The sequence below is a fragment of the Heterocephalus glaber genome, unplaced genomic scaffold, assembly GCF_053883595.1.
Source record: "Heterocephalus glaber isolate CG9 unplaced genomic scaffold, H.glaber_assembly_v1.0 deba00001610, whole genome shotgun sequence".
Classification (NCBI taxonomy): domain Eukaryota; kingdom Metazoa; phylum Chordata; class Mammalia; order Rodentia; family Bathyergidae; genus Heterocephalus; species Heterocephalus glaber.
The window spans coordinates 33,113,737-33,136,178 of record NW_028258381.1 but is presented as its reverse complement, the minus strand read 5'-3'; the positions used below and the strand labels follow the sequence as shown (position 1 = coordinate 33,136,178).

The 22,442-nt window shown below is 38.8% G+C and overlaps 1 protein-coding gene across 3 annotated transcripts in view; it reads right to left on the bottom strand.

Annotated features, from left to right (window-relative positions):
* Nucleotides 1-8,915: 8,915 nt before the first annotated feature.
* Tbx20 (T-box transcription factor 20) overlaps nucleotides 8,916-22,442 on the bottom strand; it is a 51,810-nt gene continuing 38,283 nt past the window's right edge. The window contains exons 7-9 of one of the 3 annotated variants that reach the window (XM_004840305.4): nucleotides 14,638-14,750; nucleotides 12,713-13,092; nucleotides 8,916-12,342 (exon numbers count right to left, since the gene is read on the bottom strand). In XM_004840305.4, the coding sequence (XP_004840362.1) occupies nucleotides 12,752-13,092; nucleotides 14,638-14,750 (454 nt within the window). In that variant the 3' untranslated portion in view covers nucleotides 8,916-12,342; nucleotides 12,713-12,751. Of the gene's footprint in view, nucleotides 13,093-14,637; nucleotides 14,751-22,442 lie in introns of all 3 variants that reach the window. The other 2 variants (XM_004840306.4, XM_087196422.1) reach the window with 2 other exon arrangements.

Genomic DNA, 22,442 nt, shown 5'->3' with positions numbered 1-22,442 from the left:
TCGTTACCCTTTGAGGTTGCTGTAGGTGATCCAGCAGATTGTTTTTGAGGCTTGTGTATGTGTCTTCTCATTTCCACGGGGTGGGGGGTGCTTCTGGCACCCACACGGCTCACCTTCTCTGCCCTAGGAGCGTGGAATGGTGGCCCAAACTCTGACCAGTAATTTCAGTGGAAGACCTCCAAAATGATATAGAGGGAAGAGATGTAACTCCCAAACCTACCAGATATCTGAAACAAGAGTTCATGTTCTCTAAATTCGAAGAATGAATTCTATGAACAACAGAGGTTAAGAGTAGGAAAAGTTTTTTGACAGAAAGAAAGCTTCTGCCTAAGAGAGACAGAAGGGGGACTGGAAAGTAGGTTGCCCCCCCTAATTTCTTTCTCAGTGGGTTCATTATTATTGTACAGGAACACTACTGATTTTTGTATGTCTTGCTGCATTACTGAATTTGGTTATTAATTCAAAGTCTTTTGGTGAATTTTCTGAGTCTTCTACATAGAGGATTATGCCATCTGAAAATAATGATAATTTCACTAAGATACTTTCAAATTCTTGAACAAGTTGCCCCTACTTAAAAAATGGTATCTTAGGGGCTGGGGATTTAGCTCAGTGGTTTTGCTGCCTGCTGTGCAAGCGCAAGGACCCAAGTTCAATCCCTGGTACCAAAAAAAAAAAAAGGTATCTGTCCACTGTGTATTTAATTAAACAGCCTCCTCAATCTAAAACCACTATTTATCTTGGTTTTATTCATTTTTAAATAGTAAATTTGCTGCTACTGAATTGTTTTATAGAGACTTTAAAATTCATATTGGAGGGCCAGGGATTTAGCTCAGTGGTTCCACCTCCTGCCATGCAAGCACAAGGACTGGAGTTCAATCCCTGGTACAAAAAGAAAAAATTCTTGTTGGATGTAAGTGCTTCTCAGAAGGGATGATAGAAAAGCACTGCAAATACCTCCTATAGCAAGCTTAAAGGTAGACACATCTCACTGTGACATTTTGCGTGACACTGCCTTTTGAACCATGGGAGACAAGGTATCTGTGATAACCAGTTGGAATTTCTATGAGTTCCAGTCTACTTCCTGTATCTATGAGTTGGCTATTGCCTGCTTTAAAACAAGAAAAACTCTAGGCCTATAAGCCATCGGAGCTCCCATTGGTGTAGTTCCCAGGCCTATTTCAGATGAGACAGGGAACCCTTTGGGCTTAAACACTATGTAAAGGCAGGTTTCATTCAAAGGGAGGGACATGATCTATGAATTCATTAGGAGAAAGCCTTTGTTGAGACCAAACAATTGCTTTGTACGTCCACACAGATTTGCACAGAAGGGTAGCACAGTGGCCACTGGTAAATGACTTAGTCAATATATAAATACACAGCTATATACATTTTACATATACTACACCCCCCAAAATACATTTTTCCAAGAAGCTAAAATAATATTGTATACAAACCATATTGAGATTCTTTTCTACTTATTGCCAAATAATTCACATAAGAATTACTGCCTTTAATATTAACAAGCAAAAATTTCGAATATATTAAAGGAAATATTTTAGAATATTTTATGGGCAGGTGAAATGCAAAAATAGCATGTGTATATTATGTGTTATATAACATAATATTTTACATTGATTTAAGATTTGACTTTGATTAAGATAGAGTGATTAGAACTATCACTAGATTGGGCTCTCTAATACTTGGGTTCAGTATGCTTTGGAGAATTTACTTCTCTAGCGCTCATTAATTTCTTTATGAAATGAAGTTTTTGACTGCATGTCCTTAATAAAGCCTTGTGAGCTTATTTAATTCCGGTGGGTATGTATGCATGTTTAGGTAGCTGAATGGGTGGACTATTGAGTCAAACAACACCCTGTTTGCAGTTCTCTTCTTACCTGTGCTTCCCTTCCCTCCTGCTATGTCTCCATTTCTTAGAATCTTACTCTGCAGTCTACCTGGAAGAGTGTCCCCCATCCTGTCGTCCAGTTGCTACACATCTTACTGCCAACCCAGCTGAGCCGAGCCTCTCTATGTCTCTCCCTCACCTCTTCAGCCCTGCCCCAACGTGGCCTCCACCTCATCCCTCTCCTCCCTCTCCCTCTCCCTCTCCCTCTCCCTCTTGTTTCTTCCTATCTCCACCTGCAGTCCAGTCTCTAGGTAGAGTGGGCTTCATTGTTCCTATTTTCAAATGAATTCTCTCTACTAACAGCCTAAGTGGCCACTGGAATATAAGGAGGAGGGAAGAACATTCTTAAATAAGTAATCAGTATTTACATCAAGCCTTCCAGACCTTTGTCTGGGGTAGTGGAGTCCTGCTTCCTCACAGGTACTGAACGGTCCCCAAAGGATAAGCATAGAACTTTAACATGCCATCTTCATCTTTGCTATAATCTGTTGAAAGAGGATACTTACCAGGGACAATTACTAATACATTAGCAGAAAAATTGTTGACTTACACAGCTTTTCTATTTCTTAAATAAGGCCGTGTACCTGGGCTCAGAAAAGGCAATGCAGATGCTATGGTTTGCATATTGTTTGCCCCTAAAAGGTTCATGTGCAGGAAGCTTGGTCTCCAGTGTGCTGGTGTTGAAGTGGTAAACCCTTTAAGAGTGGGACCTGGTGGGAGGTGATCAGGTCAGGGGGCTCCACCATGCTGTGATGCAGACAGAGCCCTCATCAGATGCCCACCCCCCATGCTCCTTGAACTCTTCAGACACCAGAATCATGAGCCAAATAGACCTCTTCTCTTTGAAGCTACCCAGCCTCAGGTGTTTTGTCATAGCAACACAAAACGGGCTGGAAATACGTTATTGTTTTAAAATTCTAAATATTTAGAATATTTACTTACAGGTTAGGAAACTGTCTTAGTTACAAGTACAGACAAGATTCGAATCCTGACTACATCATTTACCATGTAGGTCTCTGAGCATTTAATTTCTCTAGGTCTCAGTTTTTCACACCTTAAATAGGAATACAGTACAAGCACCCAGATCAGAGTTACTGTAAAGATGAAGGTGATATGTATAGAGTGCTTACACACAGTGATGTTTTATGAAAGGTAACAGTCATTGCCTGTCAAGGCTCCAAAGGGAGAAGGGGTTTCTTATATAATTTTTAAATTCTAGACAGTCCAGAAAACCAGCTATGATCATTTTCCTAAAGGGAGTAAAGAGGAGATAAAAATAAACTAATATAAATTGAGGACCATGTCCCACACAAAGTTATGAAAGAGGCAGAAATACCTTCTTTTTACGAATAAAAAAAATTGAACCAGAGAGAAGATTCTAGATAGCCTACTTTTCAAATACACAAGATTTACCCCTTGGAAGTCTTCAAAGTTGACGCACTGAGCCCTATAGAGCTGAAATAAAAGATTTACTGTGTAGGTTGGGATTTTTGTTGTGCATCTCATATTTTAAACAATAGATTTCATGGCATATAATTCATATACCATAAAATTCACCCTTTTAAAGTGTGTGATTTGTGATTTTAATATATTCATAATTTTTGCAGCCATTATCATTATCTTAGTTCACATTTCCACTATTCCTGAAGTAAGCTCCGTACGCATTAATGGTTCTTCTCCCCTGGCAAACACTAATCTGTTCTCTTTTTCTATGGCTATTCCTATGATGGACATTTTAAATAAATGGGAACTTAAAATAGATGGTCCTTGTGACTGGCTTCTTTCTTGTCAATATTTTCAAAGTTCACCCATCTATGCCAGAGATTCAGCCCAGTGGTTCCACTGCCTGCCCTGCAAGTGCAAGGACCCGAGTTCAATCTTTGCTACCCCCCCAAAAAAGTTCACTCATCTTCATATTTTACTTATTACAATGTACTGATGTACCACATTTTATTTACCCATTCACTAGTGGATGGGGATTTGAATTTTTTTCCCCATTTTACCTATCATGAATTTTGCTACAATGCACATTCATGTTCAAGTTTTTGTTTTGATATACATTTTCTTTTCTCCTCAGTGTACACCTAGAAATGAAATTTCTGGGTCACTCTATGTTTGTCCTTTCAATAAATTGTCAGATATTTTGCAAAGTGGCTGTACCATCTTATATCCCCACCATGGATGGGGATATGAAGTATGAAGTGGTGATCTAATTTTTCCACATCTTGTCAATACCTGTTATTGTCTGTCCTTTTGATTATTGCCATCCTAGTGGGTGTGAAGGGATATTTTGTTGTCATCACCATTTTGTTAATAAAATTAATTTTTCAGAGCATTTTTAGGTTTACAGAAAAATTGTGCAGAAATGCAGTTGCCATGTCTTCCCCATCCCCAACCTTTGCAGTTTCCCCTGTTCTTAACATCTTGTATTAGTGTAGTACATTTGCTATAATTAATGAGCCAGTGTTATGCATTATTGTTCATTGAAGTGCATAGTTTACAGTACAGTTCATTCTTTGAGTTATACAGCTCCATATTTTGACAAACACATAATTTTATATAGCCTGCATAACAATATCATTTAGGAATTGTTTCACTGCCCTAAAAATCCCCTGTGCTCTATCCATTAATACTTTCCCCTTGGAAGGAAACCCTGATGTTTCTATATTCAGTAGTTTCACTTTTTCCAGTCTTATAGATGGAATCATACAGTATACTGCCCATTCAGAGTGGCTTTTTTGGGTTAGCAAGTTTCCTTCACCTCTTTTTTTTTTTTTTTTTTGAGTGCTGGGGATCTAACCCAGGGCCTTGTGTCTGCCGGGTAAGCGCTCTACCTCTGAGCTCCCTCCCCTGCCAGCCCTGGGCATTTAAAAAGAAATTTTTATCACTTAGTAATAATTCATAGTATGGATGATGGTCATAACATATCCATTCCCCTGCTGAGGCACATCTTGCTTGCTCCCAAGTTTTGACACTTATAAATAAAGCTGCTATAAACATTCATGTGAAGGTTTTTCTGTGACGTAAAATTTCAACTCATTTAATACCTACAAGCAGTTTCTGGGTCGTATTATAATAGTATGTTAGCTTTGCAAGACATTGGAAAATGGCTGTTAACAGAGATAAACATGGCTGAACAATGGCGAAACTACCATTCTGCACTCCCATCAGTAATGAAGTTCCCATTGCTATTTGTCTTCACTAGCCTGATGGTGCTAGTGGTTTGGATTTTAGCCATTCAAATAGATGTGTAGTGGTAACTCAGGTCGTTTTCATTCACAATCCTCTAATCCCATGACATGGAGAAGCCTTTCTGTTGCTATTTTCCATCTGTACCTTCTTAAGTGTCTTCTCAGATAGATCTTTTGCCTTTGTTTTCTTACTGTTGAGTTTTAAGAAGACACTTAGATTTCCTCTTATGTTATTTTGCAGCAGTTTTATAGATTTGCACTGTACATTTAGGTCTTATCTATGAAGCATTTTTATTTAATTTTTTTGCCATAGATGTAGATTTTATGTCTAGGATTATCTCACCCATGGATATTCTGTTGTTCTGGTATCATTTGTTGAAAAGATTACTGGAAAGATACTGTTTATTCGCTGAGTTGCCTTTGCTCCTTTGTCAGAGATCAGTTAATTATATTCATGGGGATCTGTTTCTGGGCTCCCTGTTCTGTTGCATTGATTTGTCTGTTCTGTCACCGATATCACAATGTCTTTGTCACTATACCTCTGTAGTAAGTTTGTTGGGTACTGTCAGTTCTGTGACTTTGTTCTTTAGATTGATTTGGCTATTCTGGGTCTTTTGCCTTAACACATAAATTTTAGAATAAATTTATTTATAGCCACAAAATAACTGGCTAGGACTGTGTTCAAACTATAGATCAACTTGGGAAGAATTGATACCTTGACAATATTGAGTCTTCCTGTTCCTAGACATGGAATATCTCTTCATTTATTTAGATCTTCTTTGATTTCTTCAGCATCTTATAGTTTTCCTCATCTTTTATGAGGAAATGAGATTTTACACATTTCATTTACTTGTATCTAAGGTTTTCTCTTTTTTGTGCTGACATAAACAATTTTTTCTTCAAATTTTAATTGTTCATTGCTAGGATATAGAAGAGCAGTTGACTTTTTAAATATTGACCTTGTGGTCTACAAACTTGCTATAATCACTAATTTTATGTGCTTGTTGTTGGGAGCACATTAAGTTTTATGTATTTCTTAAATCAATAAAAATAGGAAGAAAACTCCTTTAAACAGCAAGCAAACTTGCACACTGATAGACTGCAAATGGGCCACAGAGCTACTCCGGAACCAGAGAGAACTAATCCAAGTAACTGTTGAACATGTCTCTGACTATGTCCTCCAAGTTAAGGGACAAGGAAACAACCTCAAGGAAATCTGAATGTCTTTTCAGGAGATTCATTTGTGGTAGTTGAATGGGTGAAATAATATAAATTAGTCCGATAGAGTTAAGTAGATAAAGGTGCTGATGTGTTGGGACCCAGGTGCTCCCTGGAGGAGAGGCAGACACAGAGGTGGAATGGAGTCACGTGAGGACTGCCCTGGCATTGCAGATGCCAGCATAAGCTCCTGGTTTCTAATAGAATGCAAATGTGTGTATGCGTGTGTGTGTGCACTCCTGCTTGGATCACAGATGGATTTCTGGTTCTGATGGCCGAAAGGGCCTAGAGACAAACATAGCCTATGTGTCCACCTGGCACCCAGATCTTGGACTCAAGCACCCTTCCCCACTAAACGGAGGATGGGCTCCTTGCAGAGTGGCTGATTTCAAGGCTGTGCCAAAGAGAAGTACAGATGGGCCCAGAATATCTCGTTACGGCAGAAACTGAAAAAGTGCCAAATAAATAAATCAGTGCATGTCAAAAAGACAAATGAGCCAGCTTGAAGGGGCTTTCATTGATCAAATCTGGATCAATTTGAGTATCAAAATAATTAATAATAATTATAAATTATAAACCACTGAAAGCTAGGAATCCTTTTGTTGTTGTTGTAAAAGATCAAGACAGGCTGAGGAGCTATACCAGATTAAAGGAGACTAAAGAAATGGTGAGTGCGGTGTGCGATTATAAGGTAGATCTGTACTGAAGGAAAAAAATCTGCAACAGAAAACACTACTGGGTCATTTAACAACATTGAAATATAGGTGGTAGAGCACAGTATTGGATCATTGTTAAATTTCCTGAAGTTGTGTGCTGGGGATTTAGCTCAGCGGCACTGCATCTGCCTCCCAAGTGCAAAGTCCTGAGTTCGACCCCTGGTACCAAAAAAAAGAAAAGATTTCCCGAAGTTGCTAACACTATTTATGGTTTTCTAAAGGAATCTTCTTGTTGTTAAGAATATCCTTTAATTATTTAAGGATAATGAGTCATATATTCAACTTACTCTCTGGTGGTTTGGAAAGACAATTCACACAAAATTGCACATCTGTGCCTGGGCTCATGACTTTGTATGTCATGATAAAGCGAACGGCAAAAAGCCAGTCATTGATCTGTGTAACACAGATAGAGTTTCTTTATAGTATTCTTGCAACTTTTCTGTAAGATTGGAATTCTTCCAAATAGAGTTGGTGTTCAGCATGTACAAAAATTTCAGGGTAACAGAGCAGATTTTTTAAGTGGAAGGTATGGTAATGCTGAATATTTTGGCAGACTGTCATATGGAAGGAAGATTTAAAATCTGAATTTGGCTAATCTTATTTCGGGCCGGCCTCCTCTGAGTTGTCATCACAGCAGACCTGAGAGCTGGGGTCGGAAGGAGAGGATGAAGCTCTTTCACTTCCTGGAGTCCAGGATGTTTGGTGCGGCATCCCCAGCCTTGAAGGACTCACCAGAAAGAAAAGGACGAGGGGCTGGGTGAAGGAGGATGGGGTGGCCAGGGTAGCAGGGCCCTGTCTGCCGATGGCTTTCAAGTGTTCTTCAGGTCAAAGCTACAGCATTGTGTCTGGCCTGGGAATGGTCTGCTACAAGCCCTCAATCTCATTGAAACCTTCTCTGTTTTTTTCAGGTGAGGAAATTGGTCCCCAAAGTCATAGTATGTAAGATAATGAAAGGTGTAATGTGTGTTTAATATCAAAACCACACCATTTTTAATGAAAAAAAAGTACTAAGATCCACACATTTGTACTGCTGTACAATCTGGAGTAATATATAATTTTAAGCTGTTTACAAATAACATGTAATGCTTCAAATATTACATAAGGTTGATAATACATTTCTAGCAGAAATAAATATATTGCACTTAAAAAGAACTTCATTAGATGTTACTTCATAGTATTAGGCTTATAACTTTGTTTTTTCCATAAAACATTTCCCATGCCCGGCCCCCCAACCCCGACACACACTTCATTATGGTGACTGTTCTCGCGCAATCCGTTAAGCAAATGAAGACACAGCACACAAAAAACTGTGACAGTCTGCTAAAGAGGCTACATCCAATTTCATCCTCTCAGAAATAAAAGAACTCTTTTATGTTTCTGAAAATTAAAAAAAAAACCAAATACAGTATGTGAATGTACCAAAAGTAAAATACAACACATTGTACTATTTATTGTCCAGATGTATTATCTCACAAATTTTTTTTATTTTCCTGTTCCCAGGGTACTCTATTTATAAAAGGGTGGGGATTAAAATTATTTGAGGGACAGACAGAGAACAAAGGCTGGAAAATACTTGTGGATTATGTGCCCACCAAATATTTATAAATGAATACTATATTTAAGCATGCTGAAGAAAGATAAGCATTGGAATATTTTATAGCTGGCCCAGACTAGTAAATGAAGAAAGAGTTTTATGATTTTCTAAAGTTTTAAGAGTTTTTAGCCTTTCCTTTGCTGGCTTACAAAAACTCCTTTCCTTCTCAAGCAATATAAAAGTTCATATAAAACCTACCCTCCTTTCAGGCACAGTTCTCTAGAGGAGTAAGCTGAAAATCTCTCTAGCGCTTTGTCTAGATTTGAAGCATACTATTATTTTGTTTTAATATTTATCAATCCCCTGCCCATTTAACAATGAAAATAATTTTCCTTATTTAGTCATTGGAAGATGGAATAAAAATAGTTTTCTTGCAATATATTACCCTGTACACTACAGAACTGATTAATTGCAGCTTTAGTTATTGAGTCACTGCGAAGCTTGTCTTTGTGTTTTTATTTTTCAGTACTGGGCATTGAAGCCTTCGCAATGAGTGAATCCCCAGCATTTTTTTTTTTTTTTTTGGTACTGGGAATTGAACTCAGGGCCTTACGCTTGCCAGGCAGGTGCTGTGCTGCTTGGGCCACATCCTCAGCCCCTAGTCCTTTCTGTATTTTGAGGAAAAGCATCTCGCTAAGTTGCTCAGCTGCCTAGGCTGGGCTCAAACAGAGTGCAAGGACTACAGCCGTGCACTATCACACCTGACTACCTCTATGACTTTAATAGGGTGATAGTCATTCCACCCACTTTGAAGGTGATTTTCCTCAATATAATTCAGCTAGTCAGCCTAAAAAAGCTCATGTGTGGCACAGAAATGGGGTAAACATCCTTACAGCTCTCTCTCAGATCCATAAGCAGGATGTGACGATAATGCTTCACATCTAAGACTGTTTCTCAGATGTTTTTATTTTTGTTTAGGGCAGGAGCTGGAGAAACAAAATGACAGAGATGGGAGTCAAGGTGGAAGGAGGGAGACCTTGAAATATGCAGCTCCTACAGAGGACTTCGGTGAGATGAAGAATCATTATCAGGAGGCTTCTTAATACCACATACTCAGTGCCCACCTAGTAGGAGTGATGGGCTTACAGACCTTGCACCTGTGCTCTCAACTCAAATAAGCCAGCAACACAACACAAAGTTATGAGTCTAGACTGCATCGCCTAATCTTTTGTGGCATCTTAGATGCAAGCTAAGTATTTTTACTTATGTACTGCTAAGAGTTGGCAGAGGAGGAAAGATTTACTAAATAATTTTAAAAATCAGTGAACTTAGAAGTATTGATAAATGTTTAAAAGCAAATCACAAATGCAGAACCTAATTAGTTATGAATTAATTAAAGTTCAGTAAAGTGAGTCTGGCAGGTCCTGCTCCCTGTGACAGTGCTGCACATCAGCAGTATTTTTTGTGATACTGTAATAAACTTAGAGGGAAAACCCTGAGTTTATTCCAAATATATGATAAGTCGTGGTTATTATTATTCAGTCAGCTTTCCCACTAACTATCTAGTTCTAGCAGTCCCTTTTGGTACAACAGTCTTTGGAATTTCACACACTAACCTCCCTCCTGAGGGGTTAATCAGAACCGAAAACCACCACAGTCCAGAAGGGCCAGTGGGTGGAGCTCCTGTCCCCATGGCTACAGCAGCTGTGGTTCAGTTCAGCTCTGTTTCCCTTGTGCTTCCTCTCTCTGGTGCAGGTGATGTCTACACTGAAAATATAGACCTAATTCAGAATTTCAGGTCAGATTTTTCCCAAGAGTATGCTTTGCTTTCTCCTCCAAGGAAAGTCTACTTACCTCAGTTTCCAGTTGCTTAACAAACACAACAAAGCCATATAGTCAGGAAATACTTGTACAAAACCATATTTAACAAAAGACTCGTAAACACGGATGGAGAGAGCTGTCAAAATAGGATTGAAATAATCCTTTCATTCTCTTTGAAAAGAAAATCCAGACAGATTCACTTTAGGAGACTTTAGGAGACAAGGAATTTATCAAGGTATTGGATAGCATCATGTAAAAAAGCATCTTTTGTTATTCCTGCTTTAAGCAGCAGTGCTGAATTCAAAGGAGCAGTGGCAACAAGCCAATTAAATATTAAACCCCTATCCTAGCTCTATGGGTATTTATTTTAAACATTGCCTGTAACTGCCTTTTAAAAGAAATGCACATCTATACTTTGTTTGAAAACAAACTACCCATGGATACTGTATAACATGCAGGAAGCTACAAATGAGTGTTTGGCACAGGACTTTGAAATGCTTGGCTAACACATCCATGCTTCTTTGCAAGTAAACTTTGGGATTCAGTGGAGGTGGCAAGTGCAAAATCCGACAACAGCACCACGTAGTCAGGGTATGCCATGATGCCCTGTGTCACAGGCTGGACAAGCTCAGTCAAGGCAGTTGATATAGACAAAGCTAACATTAACATAACCAAATAAAATCCCACAGGAGCTGATGTGAAAAGTATATTGCATTTACCCCCAAATATACTCCTGTTGTCAGTAGCAATATCTCCCATCTCTTTTAACAGATTCGATACTTTTGCAGTAAGAAAGGAATAGAATGGAAATGACATACAAAAATTAAATTAGGGTTTTGGGGAAATTTGCTAAGAACACAGATTACATTCTGTGGCTGGGAAGCATTATGTCCAAAGTTGAAAGATTATTAACTTCATTAAGTCTCTATTATTAGAGAAATTAACTGTCACAAATGACCAAATGTTCTACCCTGATTGTAAATGCTAAGATATATGTTGCTCTAAAAAAAAACATACAAGTTATATAGAACCATATAGAACTAAAATATAATTGACTACTATTACATGCATTAAAGGAAGGCTTAAGAAGGTATGAGTTGAAAATAAAGTGGATAAAGCTTTAATTTACTTATAAGAACTGCTAATGTGTCAGCCAGGGAGTCACTGAGTTAACATGCAATTTCACATTAAGGACTCAGAAAAATGGTAGAGGAGTCTCTAAACATAACACAGTAAGAAAACAGGATGAATTAACTACATAGTCCATGACTGCTCATGAGCGTATGTTAAATTGTGGCTTTCTCAGCACCGAAATGGTCATTCTCAAATCCCTGGGACAGTGGCAGCAGCAACAAAGCAGATTTATCAAAAATGAGAATTTGGCCCAGTGCACTTTTACATCCAGAAAGTTTCCCAAAACTGAAGGGGACCTGGAGGGGCCTTTGACTTCCACGGCAGGGAAATTCCTTTGGAAAAAAGACAGCTATCTTTTTGTTGCGGCTGTGAGAGAAAGCAAGCCCCGCGCACTGCATGTGGAGGCTGTGCAGTGCTCTCAGTGGATGGGTCAGCAGAATGCAAACCTCAGTTCTGCACAGGAACACAGACAACCATTGCTTCAGCATTGTATTTGGAAGATTTTTCCTATATCACTGGCAAGTAGCTGCAAGGAAGAGGGGTAGGAAGAAAGAAGACAACATTGAACACCAAGCTGGTTGAGCGTAGGTCCGTCAGTATTGCAAGAAGAGCTTGGTGAAGGCAACACCACGTCTTCATCCACACAACAGGATGCATCAGAATGATCTCAGCTCCTTCCCCAGGGAACTAATATAAAGGAAATGAAACATGCTTAAGCTACAGCACTACAAATATTTCTCTATGGGCTCTCATTTCCCATAGGTAGAAATGGACTGAAGTTAGTCATATGGTCAGTATTGCCTCTCTGAAGATTCTTTTAACCTGTGGAAAACAGAAAGAAAACCTATACACATTGATTTTATACATTATTGCATCAACACAGCATTTTTAGCCACTAGGACGAATGTACTTTAAGATTTGTCTGCCTTGTAGAATTAACCTTTCTGGGTAAATTGATATCCTATTACTTGCAAGACTTAGGTTGGCTAAGAACTTAACAATGATTCTCTCCTGAACCCAAGAGCTGTCTTCCAACTGCAGATGAATCCTGGTCCACAGCACATTCCTGTAGCAGTAGATTCTATCGTGAGTCTAGCTCTCTTCTTGAATAGATCCCGTGTTTCCTAGAGAGCACCTGCTTCAACACTGTACATGCCGCCCACCCAACCCTGTCCTCTACTTCTATACCCACTTGCACATTCTGGATCCAGATGCTCCACTTCTGGAAGAGTCATACAAATGGTGTCATCACAGCAGAGGAATGGCGCAGTCCTTGGATGGCAGCATAGGGCCCTTGCTGGAAGTAGTGATGGTACCTCGGCATGTGGAAGGAAGGGAAGGTAGGACCACTCCCCTGCATGGAGGTGGCAATGGCGGATGGGGTCAGAGGCATCCCCAGGCGGCTGTAGGGTGGCAGAGAGCCCTGTATGGGGTGCGGAATGGGTGTTGCTATGGACGCTGTGCTGCTGCCAAGAGCGGTCAGGGGTTGTGGGTGCTGAAATCCCGGAAAACTGGAAGAAGATGATACCCAGGAGCTGAGTGACAAGTTGTCAGATGTCGTAAAGGCTGACCCTGTAAGGAAGAGCACTCGTTAGGCTGGAAATGCTATTTCAGTGTGCACATCAAAGACAAGGTTATTTTCAAAAAATATTTAACCGGTCTGCAATTGAAAAAGACAAACATGCATGAGATTTTTTCAGAGGGCAAATCTACCTTTCTAGATAGCAGGATAACGTTTACTTCCGCATGGAAGAAAGAATTTACTAAATGGAAAAAGATTTAACTCACTTGATGCCTGCATGTTCCCAATGTGGCCCAAACACTGGTGCCTTTCCTACAGGCAGTGACCTGATTCCCTTAAAAGGAGCTCCAAACATCTGACGTTTCTCCTCACCTCTACGGCATCTCCATAAGAAAGCCTAGCTTTTCTTTTTGTTGGTATATTTAAGATAAAATAGGGGAAACACTTGAAGATATAGGCATAGGCAAGGACTTCCTGAATAGTACTCCAATAGCACAAGAAATAACACCCAGAATCAACAAATGAGATGGTATTCAATTAAAAAGCTTCTGCACAGCAAACAAAAGAGTTAACAGAGTGAAGAGACAACCCACAGAATTGAGAAAAGTTTTTGCCAGTTACTCTTTTGATAGAGGATTAATATCTAGAACATACAAAGAACTCAAAAAAGTTAGACGCCCCCCCCAAACAAATGCCCCAATTGAAAAGTAGGCCAATGAAATAGTCACTTCTCAAATGGAGCACAGATAGCTAACAAATAAATGAAAACATGGTCAGCATCTTTAGCCATTAGGGAAGTACAAATCAAAACAACTTTGAGATTCCATCTGATACTAGTAATGCTGACTATCATCAAGGACACAGGGAAGTATAGGTGTTTAAGTCTCAATAAAGCTACCTGGTTTCCAAAGCCACTGTGAGAACCTGTAAGACTAAGTTTTCTTACACAGCAACAACAAGCATTGCCATTGAACTTGGATTGAGTGGTAAGAATGTCCTATGCTTTCACTGATTTTGTTATTCCATATTCTGGACATAAAACAATGACAGAAGTTCTCTTGCTGGCAACATCACAGTTGCCAGCATGGGGTGCCTCTGGCCTCTTCCTTGGACTTCCGTGCTCGGTGCAGGGGCTCCTCCCTGAGGCTTTGCAACCAAGAAACTTTGTTCGGTTCTGACACTCTTTCTTGGGGCCACTGCTTCTATGTGAAGCCTTTCACAAGCACAATCCTGTTTTAAAAGTGTTTTCTGCTTTGGTCTTTGATCTTAAAGGATATAGTCCTAATTTGGTGAAACAGTTACATTTCATGATTTCAGATTATAAAGTTGAGGATCACAAAGACTACAGAACTGCCTCCCCAAGTGCAACAGTTCTTTTGTAGTAAATTCAGACAAGTAACTCCTGAGCCATGGCTCAATGGCTCAATGTCCTTTTACTAGAAAACGGAAATTTCAGGCAGAAAAATCACTTATAACTCAGGTATAATAATGAGAAGTGTGAAGCTCAGCACTGGGGGCTGTCACCTTGTGAAAAGCCCAGATGTTCTTTTGTGGCAAAGAAGGACAAACATGTCTTCATTCTTTGGGTGCCTTACCTCGATTTGAGGTGGTCTGGCTCTCTTCCCCCAGGACATCCTCTTCTCCTCCATAGGTACGGATGGGCGAGCGGGCATAGGAGTGCTTCTGGATCAAGCTCTCCACACTTTCCCTAGGTGACAGAGTGACATGCATGAACTCACTACAAAGCCAAGTTCTCAGCGCTAGAGAGGGGCCTTAAGAATAATTCACTATGCAGTAAATCCCTTTTCTCAGCCAAGAGGAAACCACTTCTGGGAAAGGTAACATTCAAAATTTGTCCATTAATTCTGTTGTAGAGTGACTCCTCAGACAGGATCTCAGGCGCATAAATGCAAGCCAACCCAACTGGGGAGGGTGAGGGCCACCCCCAAGACCCTACAGAATGGAGGACAATGCAGTGAATAAGGCCACAAGACTATGGAATTTAATGCTATGAAAAAGACTGAGCGAATGAATTTACTAAGTAGGACAGCAGTGAACCTTCTTACTGACTTCATCGGCTAATGAAGACAAAACAAAATATTCAATTGATGTGAGCTGCATTGATTTGACATTTGACGAAATGTTGGCAAAAAGTTCAAAATATCATTCATAAAAATACCCAATGTTAAAAAAAAAAAAAGACTCAGTCTTCACTACCAAACTAAACAAATGCATAGAGTACACACACAACTGTATTAGTTACTTTCCTTGTCTTGGGATGCAATACCCAATACCTGCAACTTAAAGAAGGAGAGGTTTATTTTGGCTCACGTTTTAGAAGTTTCAGAACTTGCATGGGCAGCAGCATGGTAGAAGGGCCTGGGTGGAGGAAAGCTGGTCATGTCATGGCACCCAGGAAGCAGAGAGAGATGAAGGGAGGAAGTGGGAAGGGAGATACACCTGGAAGGTGTATGCATCTCTTCCAACCAGGCCGCTAGCAGATCCCACCTCCTAATATCACATTTAGCTATATCACCCCATAATCCAATCACTTTTGGGGGACATTCAGATAGAAACCATAACAATGACAATATGGATAGTTTGGATAATGGACACTTTTGAGATCTATGTTGACTCAAGACCAAAAATTAGAGAAAAACTATGAAGGAAACAAATGGCCATGAAGACATTTAGGACCCCAGAAAAATCGGTACATTGTCTTCATAGAAGGACTTCTTGCAACATAGTCTATGAGTCAAAGAATGTGGTTAACTTTAAAAGCAAAAATTATTTTGGTATTGAACAACTTGATCTGCTGCTATTTTTTTTAAAGCCAACAATATATTCATCAAATATGTTATTTTTCAAACATGTATCCCAGTAACAGATTATTTTATTTTTTATTAGTACATGTTTGTAGTAATAGAAATGGTTGTGACCTATAGATCAGTGAATTAGCCATGATAGAACAAGAAGAGGAGAAGTTTTTTTTCTGGTTTTAAATGAGGAAGGACAAACCAAATACTGGATTTCATAATGAAAGAATAAGGAAAACAAATAAAATGTTACAATGATTTTCCAGAATGTAACGCTTAACATTTTACATAGACACACACCTGTGGTAAAACACTGAGAAAACAGTCTTTCCCATTAGGTATAGCATAAAACCTCTCTGTTTTAAAGGGCCTTTTATCAGACTGCAAAGATTCTCTTTTATTTCTCGTTTGCTAAGAGTTTTAAATCTGGAGTGGATGTTGGATTTTCAAAAATGCTTTTCCTATGTTCACTGAAATGATCAAATGAATTTCTGTTTTAGAAATTATACTGATTGAACTTCAAATGGTAAACTAACCTTGCATACCTGAGCTAAGTCCTACTTAGCCATGATATGTTATCCTTCTGTTGTAAACTCAATTTCCTAGAATTCTGTTTAGAATTTTTCCATGTGAATTCATAAAGGGCATTGGACTGTACTTTCCCATTTTTTAATGTTTCCTGAGTTTCAATATTAAGGTAATGTTTGTCTATTCACAGAATTGGTTTAAAAATGTTCTCTTCTGTTTTCTAGTCAAGCTTGGGTAGACGAGTTATTTCTTCCTTAAATGTTTGGTACAAGTTACCAGTGAGGCTTTCTGGGCATGGGGCTTTCTTTTTAGACTGGTTTTCAACTACAAACCAACAGTTATCAGATTGCCTATTTCTTATTGAATGATATTTGGTCCTTTGTGTCTTCAAGAGACTTATGGATTTCACTTAAATTGTTGAAATTATAAGGATGTGTTCACATTACAGAATAATATCCTTTTATCTTTCCTTTTAACTTATATAGAATCTAGTGATGTAACTCCTCCCATTCCTGATAATGGCAATTTGTGCTTCTCTTTTTTTCTTGACCAGTTTGGCTAGCTGATTGTCAGCTTTATTGATCTTTTCTACATTTGAATCCATTACTTTTTCTCTATTGTTTTCCTGTTTCATTGCTTTCTTCTCTAATATTTATTATTTCCTTTTATTCCACTTTGGATATCATTTGTTCTTTTTCCCTCTAGTTTCTAGAGACAGAGAACGAGATCATGACTTGAAATATTGCTTGATTTCTAAAAGAGGGCCATAGCAACTATAAATTTCTCCTAAATAATGTTTTAGCAGTGTCCCACAAATTTATATATTATTATTTTCATTTTCTACCAATTGCTGTGTAAATCATAGTTTTCCAGTCCAACTGGCTGGAACAGGCACTATTTCCATTCCTTGTGTGATCACCCAACAGGTCCTATTTCCTGTTGTCCTTCCCAGTGCCTTTCTCCTTTGGCCTCTGCTCCTTTCCTAACACTGATGTGCAAATAAAGCCTAGGCAGAACTCTCAGGAACAGCCCCCTATAGATCTTTGGAGCTCTTTTTCCTGAGAGCTCTCTCTTCTTTTTTTGTTTGTTTGTTTGGTTTGGTTTGGTTTTGGTACCAGGGATCGAACTTGGGTCCTTGCGCTTGCGCAGCAGGTGGGAAACCACTGAGCTAAATCCCCGGGCCTGCTCTCTCCTCTTGTAGCCTGAGCTGTACTTGTCACTGTTTAAGTCCCCAGCTCTGAGTGCTGAGCTCTGCTCCATCCCCTTTGCTGTGCCCTGGCCTACACACCCCTCAGGCAATCAGCTGGGGCTTCTCTCCCTCAGAAATGACTGTCCTTTCTTTCTTGATGTCCAGGGTCATAAAAAATAGTTTGCATATTTTGACTGTTCCACCACTGTTTTGGACAAGAGAGTACATTTGGTCCTTGTTGCATTACCTTTGCTGAAGGTAATGTCCCTCCTGGGGACTTTCTAAAAAACTCCAAAATCCAGCTACACCCCTAAACCCATTAAATTACAATCTCTAGGGGTGGGACACAGGTTTCAGTCATTGTTAAGACTCCGTAGGTGACTCCAATGGGCAGGCAGGTTTAGGAATGGAGGATAGATGTGTGATGGTTGCTTTTCATCAAATAATCCTCTGTACCTTTTGAATTTCAGATATATGTGTTTGTTTGGTCAAAATTAATTACAAATTATAAAAATATCACGAGACTCTGGTAATCTACTATTGAACAAAAGGAAAAGAACTGGTTTAACACTGGTACTTCAGGAACCTGTTACAATGTATTGATAAAAATAATAATTATCCCATTGTTTTTATGCGGATGTAGTGTATACATGGGAGGGAGTGTGGTACATGGGTAACATTGTGAGCTTTAAATGCATTCATTAAATGGATGAAAGTATTAGGTGAGAAGGGGCACCAACCGCCACCATCTTCACATTTTTTCTTTGTTGCTTCCTTGACCAGTCCTCATCCGTCAATGAGGGTACACAGTATCAACCTCACAGGGCTATTTATTCACTTAAAACATATAAACATATAATTTATACATTTAATATAATAGGCAAATATACAATGTATATAAATATAGACTATAATATATCTTAATATATAAATTGCATATACAGAGAGAGAAAGTGAGAGAGTTGCTACTATGAATATACATTATTCTAGAAACAGTGCAGATAGTAGTAAGCAAACATAAAAAGCTCCTGCCCAACGAAGGAGGGTGGGAAGGTGAGTAGACAGAGACATGCAGTAAACTAGATGATGATGATGATTTGAGTTCTGTGGGAAAAAAATAAAAATACGGTCGAGAATAATGAAAAACAGTGCATTTAATAATGCACTTGAGTTGTTTATAATAATATCTGGCACTCAGCAAATATTAGGACCTTATAAATGTATGTCTCAAGCAGGTAAAAATATTTTATTCTCTGATATGTTCTCCAATTGATTCTACTTATCTGAAAATACCATTTTATAATGATACGGTCAAAACAAGAAGATTTTTCTGAGGTTGAATATTAAGCCAGCAGAGAAGTTGATTAGGATGTAATTTGAAGTTCTATTATAAAATTCTATGTACTCTATTAACATTTTCCTGAGAAAATGGTAAGCCTTATCGAGTCGATATCACTTATTTTTAAAATGTAAACTATTTTTTAAAAATCCTTGAACAAACTGTTGAAACTATTTCATCATTCACTGAGAGGTAGTGGTGGACATATTAAGTGGACAGATCTACCCTCTGATTCATCTCTCCTACTTCAGGGTGCACACCCAAAGGAAATGAAATCAGTATCCCAAAGAGATGCCTCATGCTCATGTTTATTATGGCTCTGTTCACAACAGATAAGATATAGAACCAACCTAAGTGTTCATCAGTGGATAAACAGATTAGGAAAATATGGTACATATGCACAGTGGAGTATTAGCCACAAGGAAAAATGAAATCCTGTCATGTACAGCAAAATGAATGGAACTGGAGGATATTTTGTTAATTGAAATAAGTCAGATATAGAAAGACAAGGACTAAAAAAGAAAGAAAGAAAAAAAGAAAGACAAGGACTACTTATTCCATCTCATATGTGGAAGTAAAAAGAAAAAGGACTAAAAATATTGATCTAGATGCAAAATAATGATTACTAAAGATAGTGGGGGTGGTAGGCTGCATAAGACAAGGCTGGATTCAATCTGTGCATGCTGTATACACGGGGGGGAAAATCACACTGCATCCCATTCACATGTACATTGATACCTATTAATCCAAAGGAAAGTCAATAGAAAGGAACACCGACATGATATGGATACCAATCTGCTAACTACCATGTATTTTAATCCTTATATGTCCACACCCTGCTACTGTGGCACCTACTAGCCTAACAGCTAATGTTAAGGACCTAATGTTACTAAAGATACTAATTCACTATATTAGAAAGCAACCATCTTTGGGGAGTAATCTGGGTCATTAAGAAGGAAGTCCAGGGCCGGGATTTAACTCAGTGGTTCCAGCGCCTGCCTCTCAAGTGGAAGGACCCGAGTTCGATCCCCGGTACCAAACAAAAGAAGGAAGTCCAGTGACCTAATAAAGTGACAATTATAACATACACTCAAGCTGATGTCCTTTAAAGCTGAGGCAGGTATCACATAGTTAATATTTAAGATAAAATTAGAAAATAATTAGGTGGTTGTTTTCACATAAGGAAAGAATTTGCTTCAATATCTTAAAAATATTTTCTTTTTACATAGTTATAAAGGGATGGCCATCAATGGGTACAAATTAAGGATGGTATATTTCTAAGGTGTATTCCTCTTTCCAAAATTGGTCTATGAAATGCTAAATTAAAGCATTTCAATTCAAAACAGTATAGCATCTGCCTCTCCAAAAGCGGCTTGATGTAAGATCATTTAAACGTCTCACATACACACTAAAGAAAACTCATTTTCCAAATAACACAATGAATCACTGCCTCATGAAACATTTTGTTTTTCTATAAAAAGTACATTATATTCATCTTGTCCTTGCTAGATCACTGGTATCATTACTTATGCTTGTCTCCAGGAGGGAGAAAAGGGATTTTATCGAAGTGATTTACTTGTGTCAGGCCTGGAAGTGAACTGAAAGCAATAGCAGCTCTTATATAAGGGCTGGCATAATTGAATTATTGCCTTTTAAGTGATTGAACACAGTGGTGCATATCAGAGCCATCTCTTCGAAGATGTCACAAAGAGTAGTCAGCTTGTGTTGTTTACTTTATGTCTAATCCCTGCTTGCAACAGGATGAAAAGCGCAAAGACTTTGTTCAGCCTAGAGCCTGCTGCAAGGATTCCTTAGATGCTGTGCCCTGAAAAATGAGGGATGATTCACCTAATGGGTTAAATAATTTAGGTATTATGAGCTAGGACAGTATCTTGTAATGCTCAGCTCTGTTCCATTTTAGTGCGAGAGACTGTAGTTTTAGTAGACTAATCTTTGGGTTTAAAAGGTAAATGAAAGCCTGTGATAGCTAAGGCAGATTGTCTATTTTGATTGGCTTGGGAGCTGCCTAGGGGATTGGTAAAGAACACTAGTAGGTGTGTCTAGGTGAATCATGGAGGTGTAACCTTGGGGCCTATGTCTGGTCCCTCACTTTGTTCTCTGGGATTTTTGCCTTGCTCTGCTTCTGCAATGAACTAAGTATCTTTGTTCTGCCATGATGTTCCTGCCTTGGAGTCAGCAGACTACGGACTGAATGCTCTAGAACCATGAGCCAAATTAAACTTCTTTAAATGGTAGTTGTTAGGTATTGTGACCCTGCAACAGGAAAGCTAACATAGTATCATTATTGAAGGTTACCCTTTCTAACATCTAATGCTAAATTATTTGTCTAGGCAAGAAGTATGCATTATTACCTTATCTTTATAAGATCTCTTCTGACTACTTTGTAGCCATTAATTCGAAGAATTATACACATGTCAGAGACACAGTCCCAGCCAGAAGATCAGCAAATACAGGAAAGTGATGACAATTTTGTTGCTCTTGCCAAAATGTTCAGAACTGCTTTAAGTGATTTGGACTATTTGTTCAAACTCTGGACAAGCAAAGCCAGCATACTCTACTGGGGTTGGAACTGGTTGCCCTCCTCTATTTTTGGAACCAAAGTGCAAATTTCTCAAAGCTCAAGAAGCAAAACCTTCCCTTTCCCCTCACATTCTCCTTTGAATCACCACTGTTGCGACTATTTTCCTCTTTGACTGTACTTCCTAGGTTGGTGCTAATTCTGTATTTGCATGACTGTCTTCTCTATTGGGCCCAGATCAGGGAAAGAACAATGCTTCATTTATCTAAGCAGGGGTCCCCAGACTTTGGTTTGCACTTCAAACACCTGGGGGGTGGTCCCCAAAACACAGTGTACAGCCCCTCCACAGAGCCTCAGATCTGGTAGCTCTGGGGTGTGGCCCCAGAACATGATGTCTGATGTGTTTCTGGGTCATGGTGGTGTTGCCGGCCTGGAGGCCACACCTGGAGAACTACGGCCCTAGGAAGTCGTTGAGATGAAGTGCACCAAAGCTGCGCATCCTGACTCCTAACCCTGTGCTGTCAGCTGTGTGCCTGAAGGTAAATTGCTTCATTTCTCCGTGGCTCCATTTTCTCCTTTGTAAAATGAGGATTTTAATACGACCTCCCTCTTAGGGTTACTATTAAGATTAAGTGAATTAATATACATGCAGAGCTTAATTACTACCTGGCACATAAAGCTCAGATGTTTACAGATAACAACATTAAAATTTTTATTGTAATTACTGAGCATCCAGATCATGTATTCTAAAATCTAGTTACATAATCCTACGTATTTTGCATGAAATGGACATGCTCTACAACTCTCCATGGCACATTTAAACCTTCCATCCTACAGTATAGATGTCAGAAAGAAAATTAAGTAAAAATTAAATGTTCTTTCAATTTAAATTCAAATGTTTTCTTCTAAATATAGACCTGGCAAAAACTGCTCTGGAAGAAAATGTCAAATCCATTAAAATCAAATCTAATTTATAGGAAACAAAATAT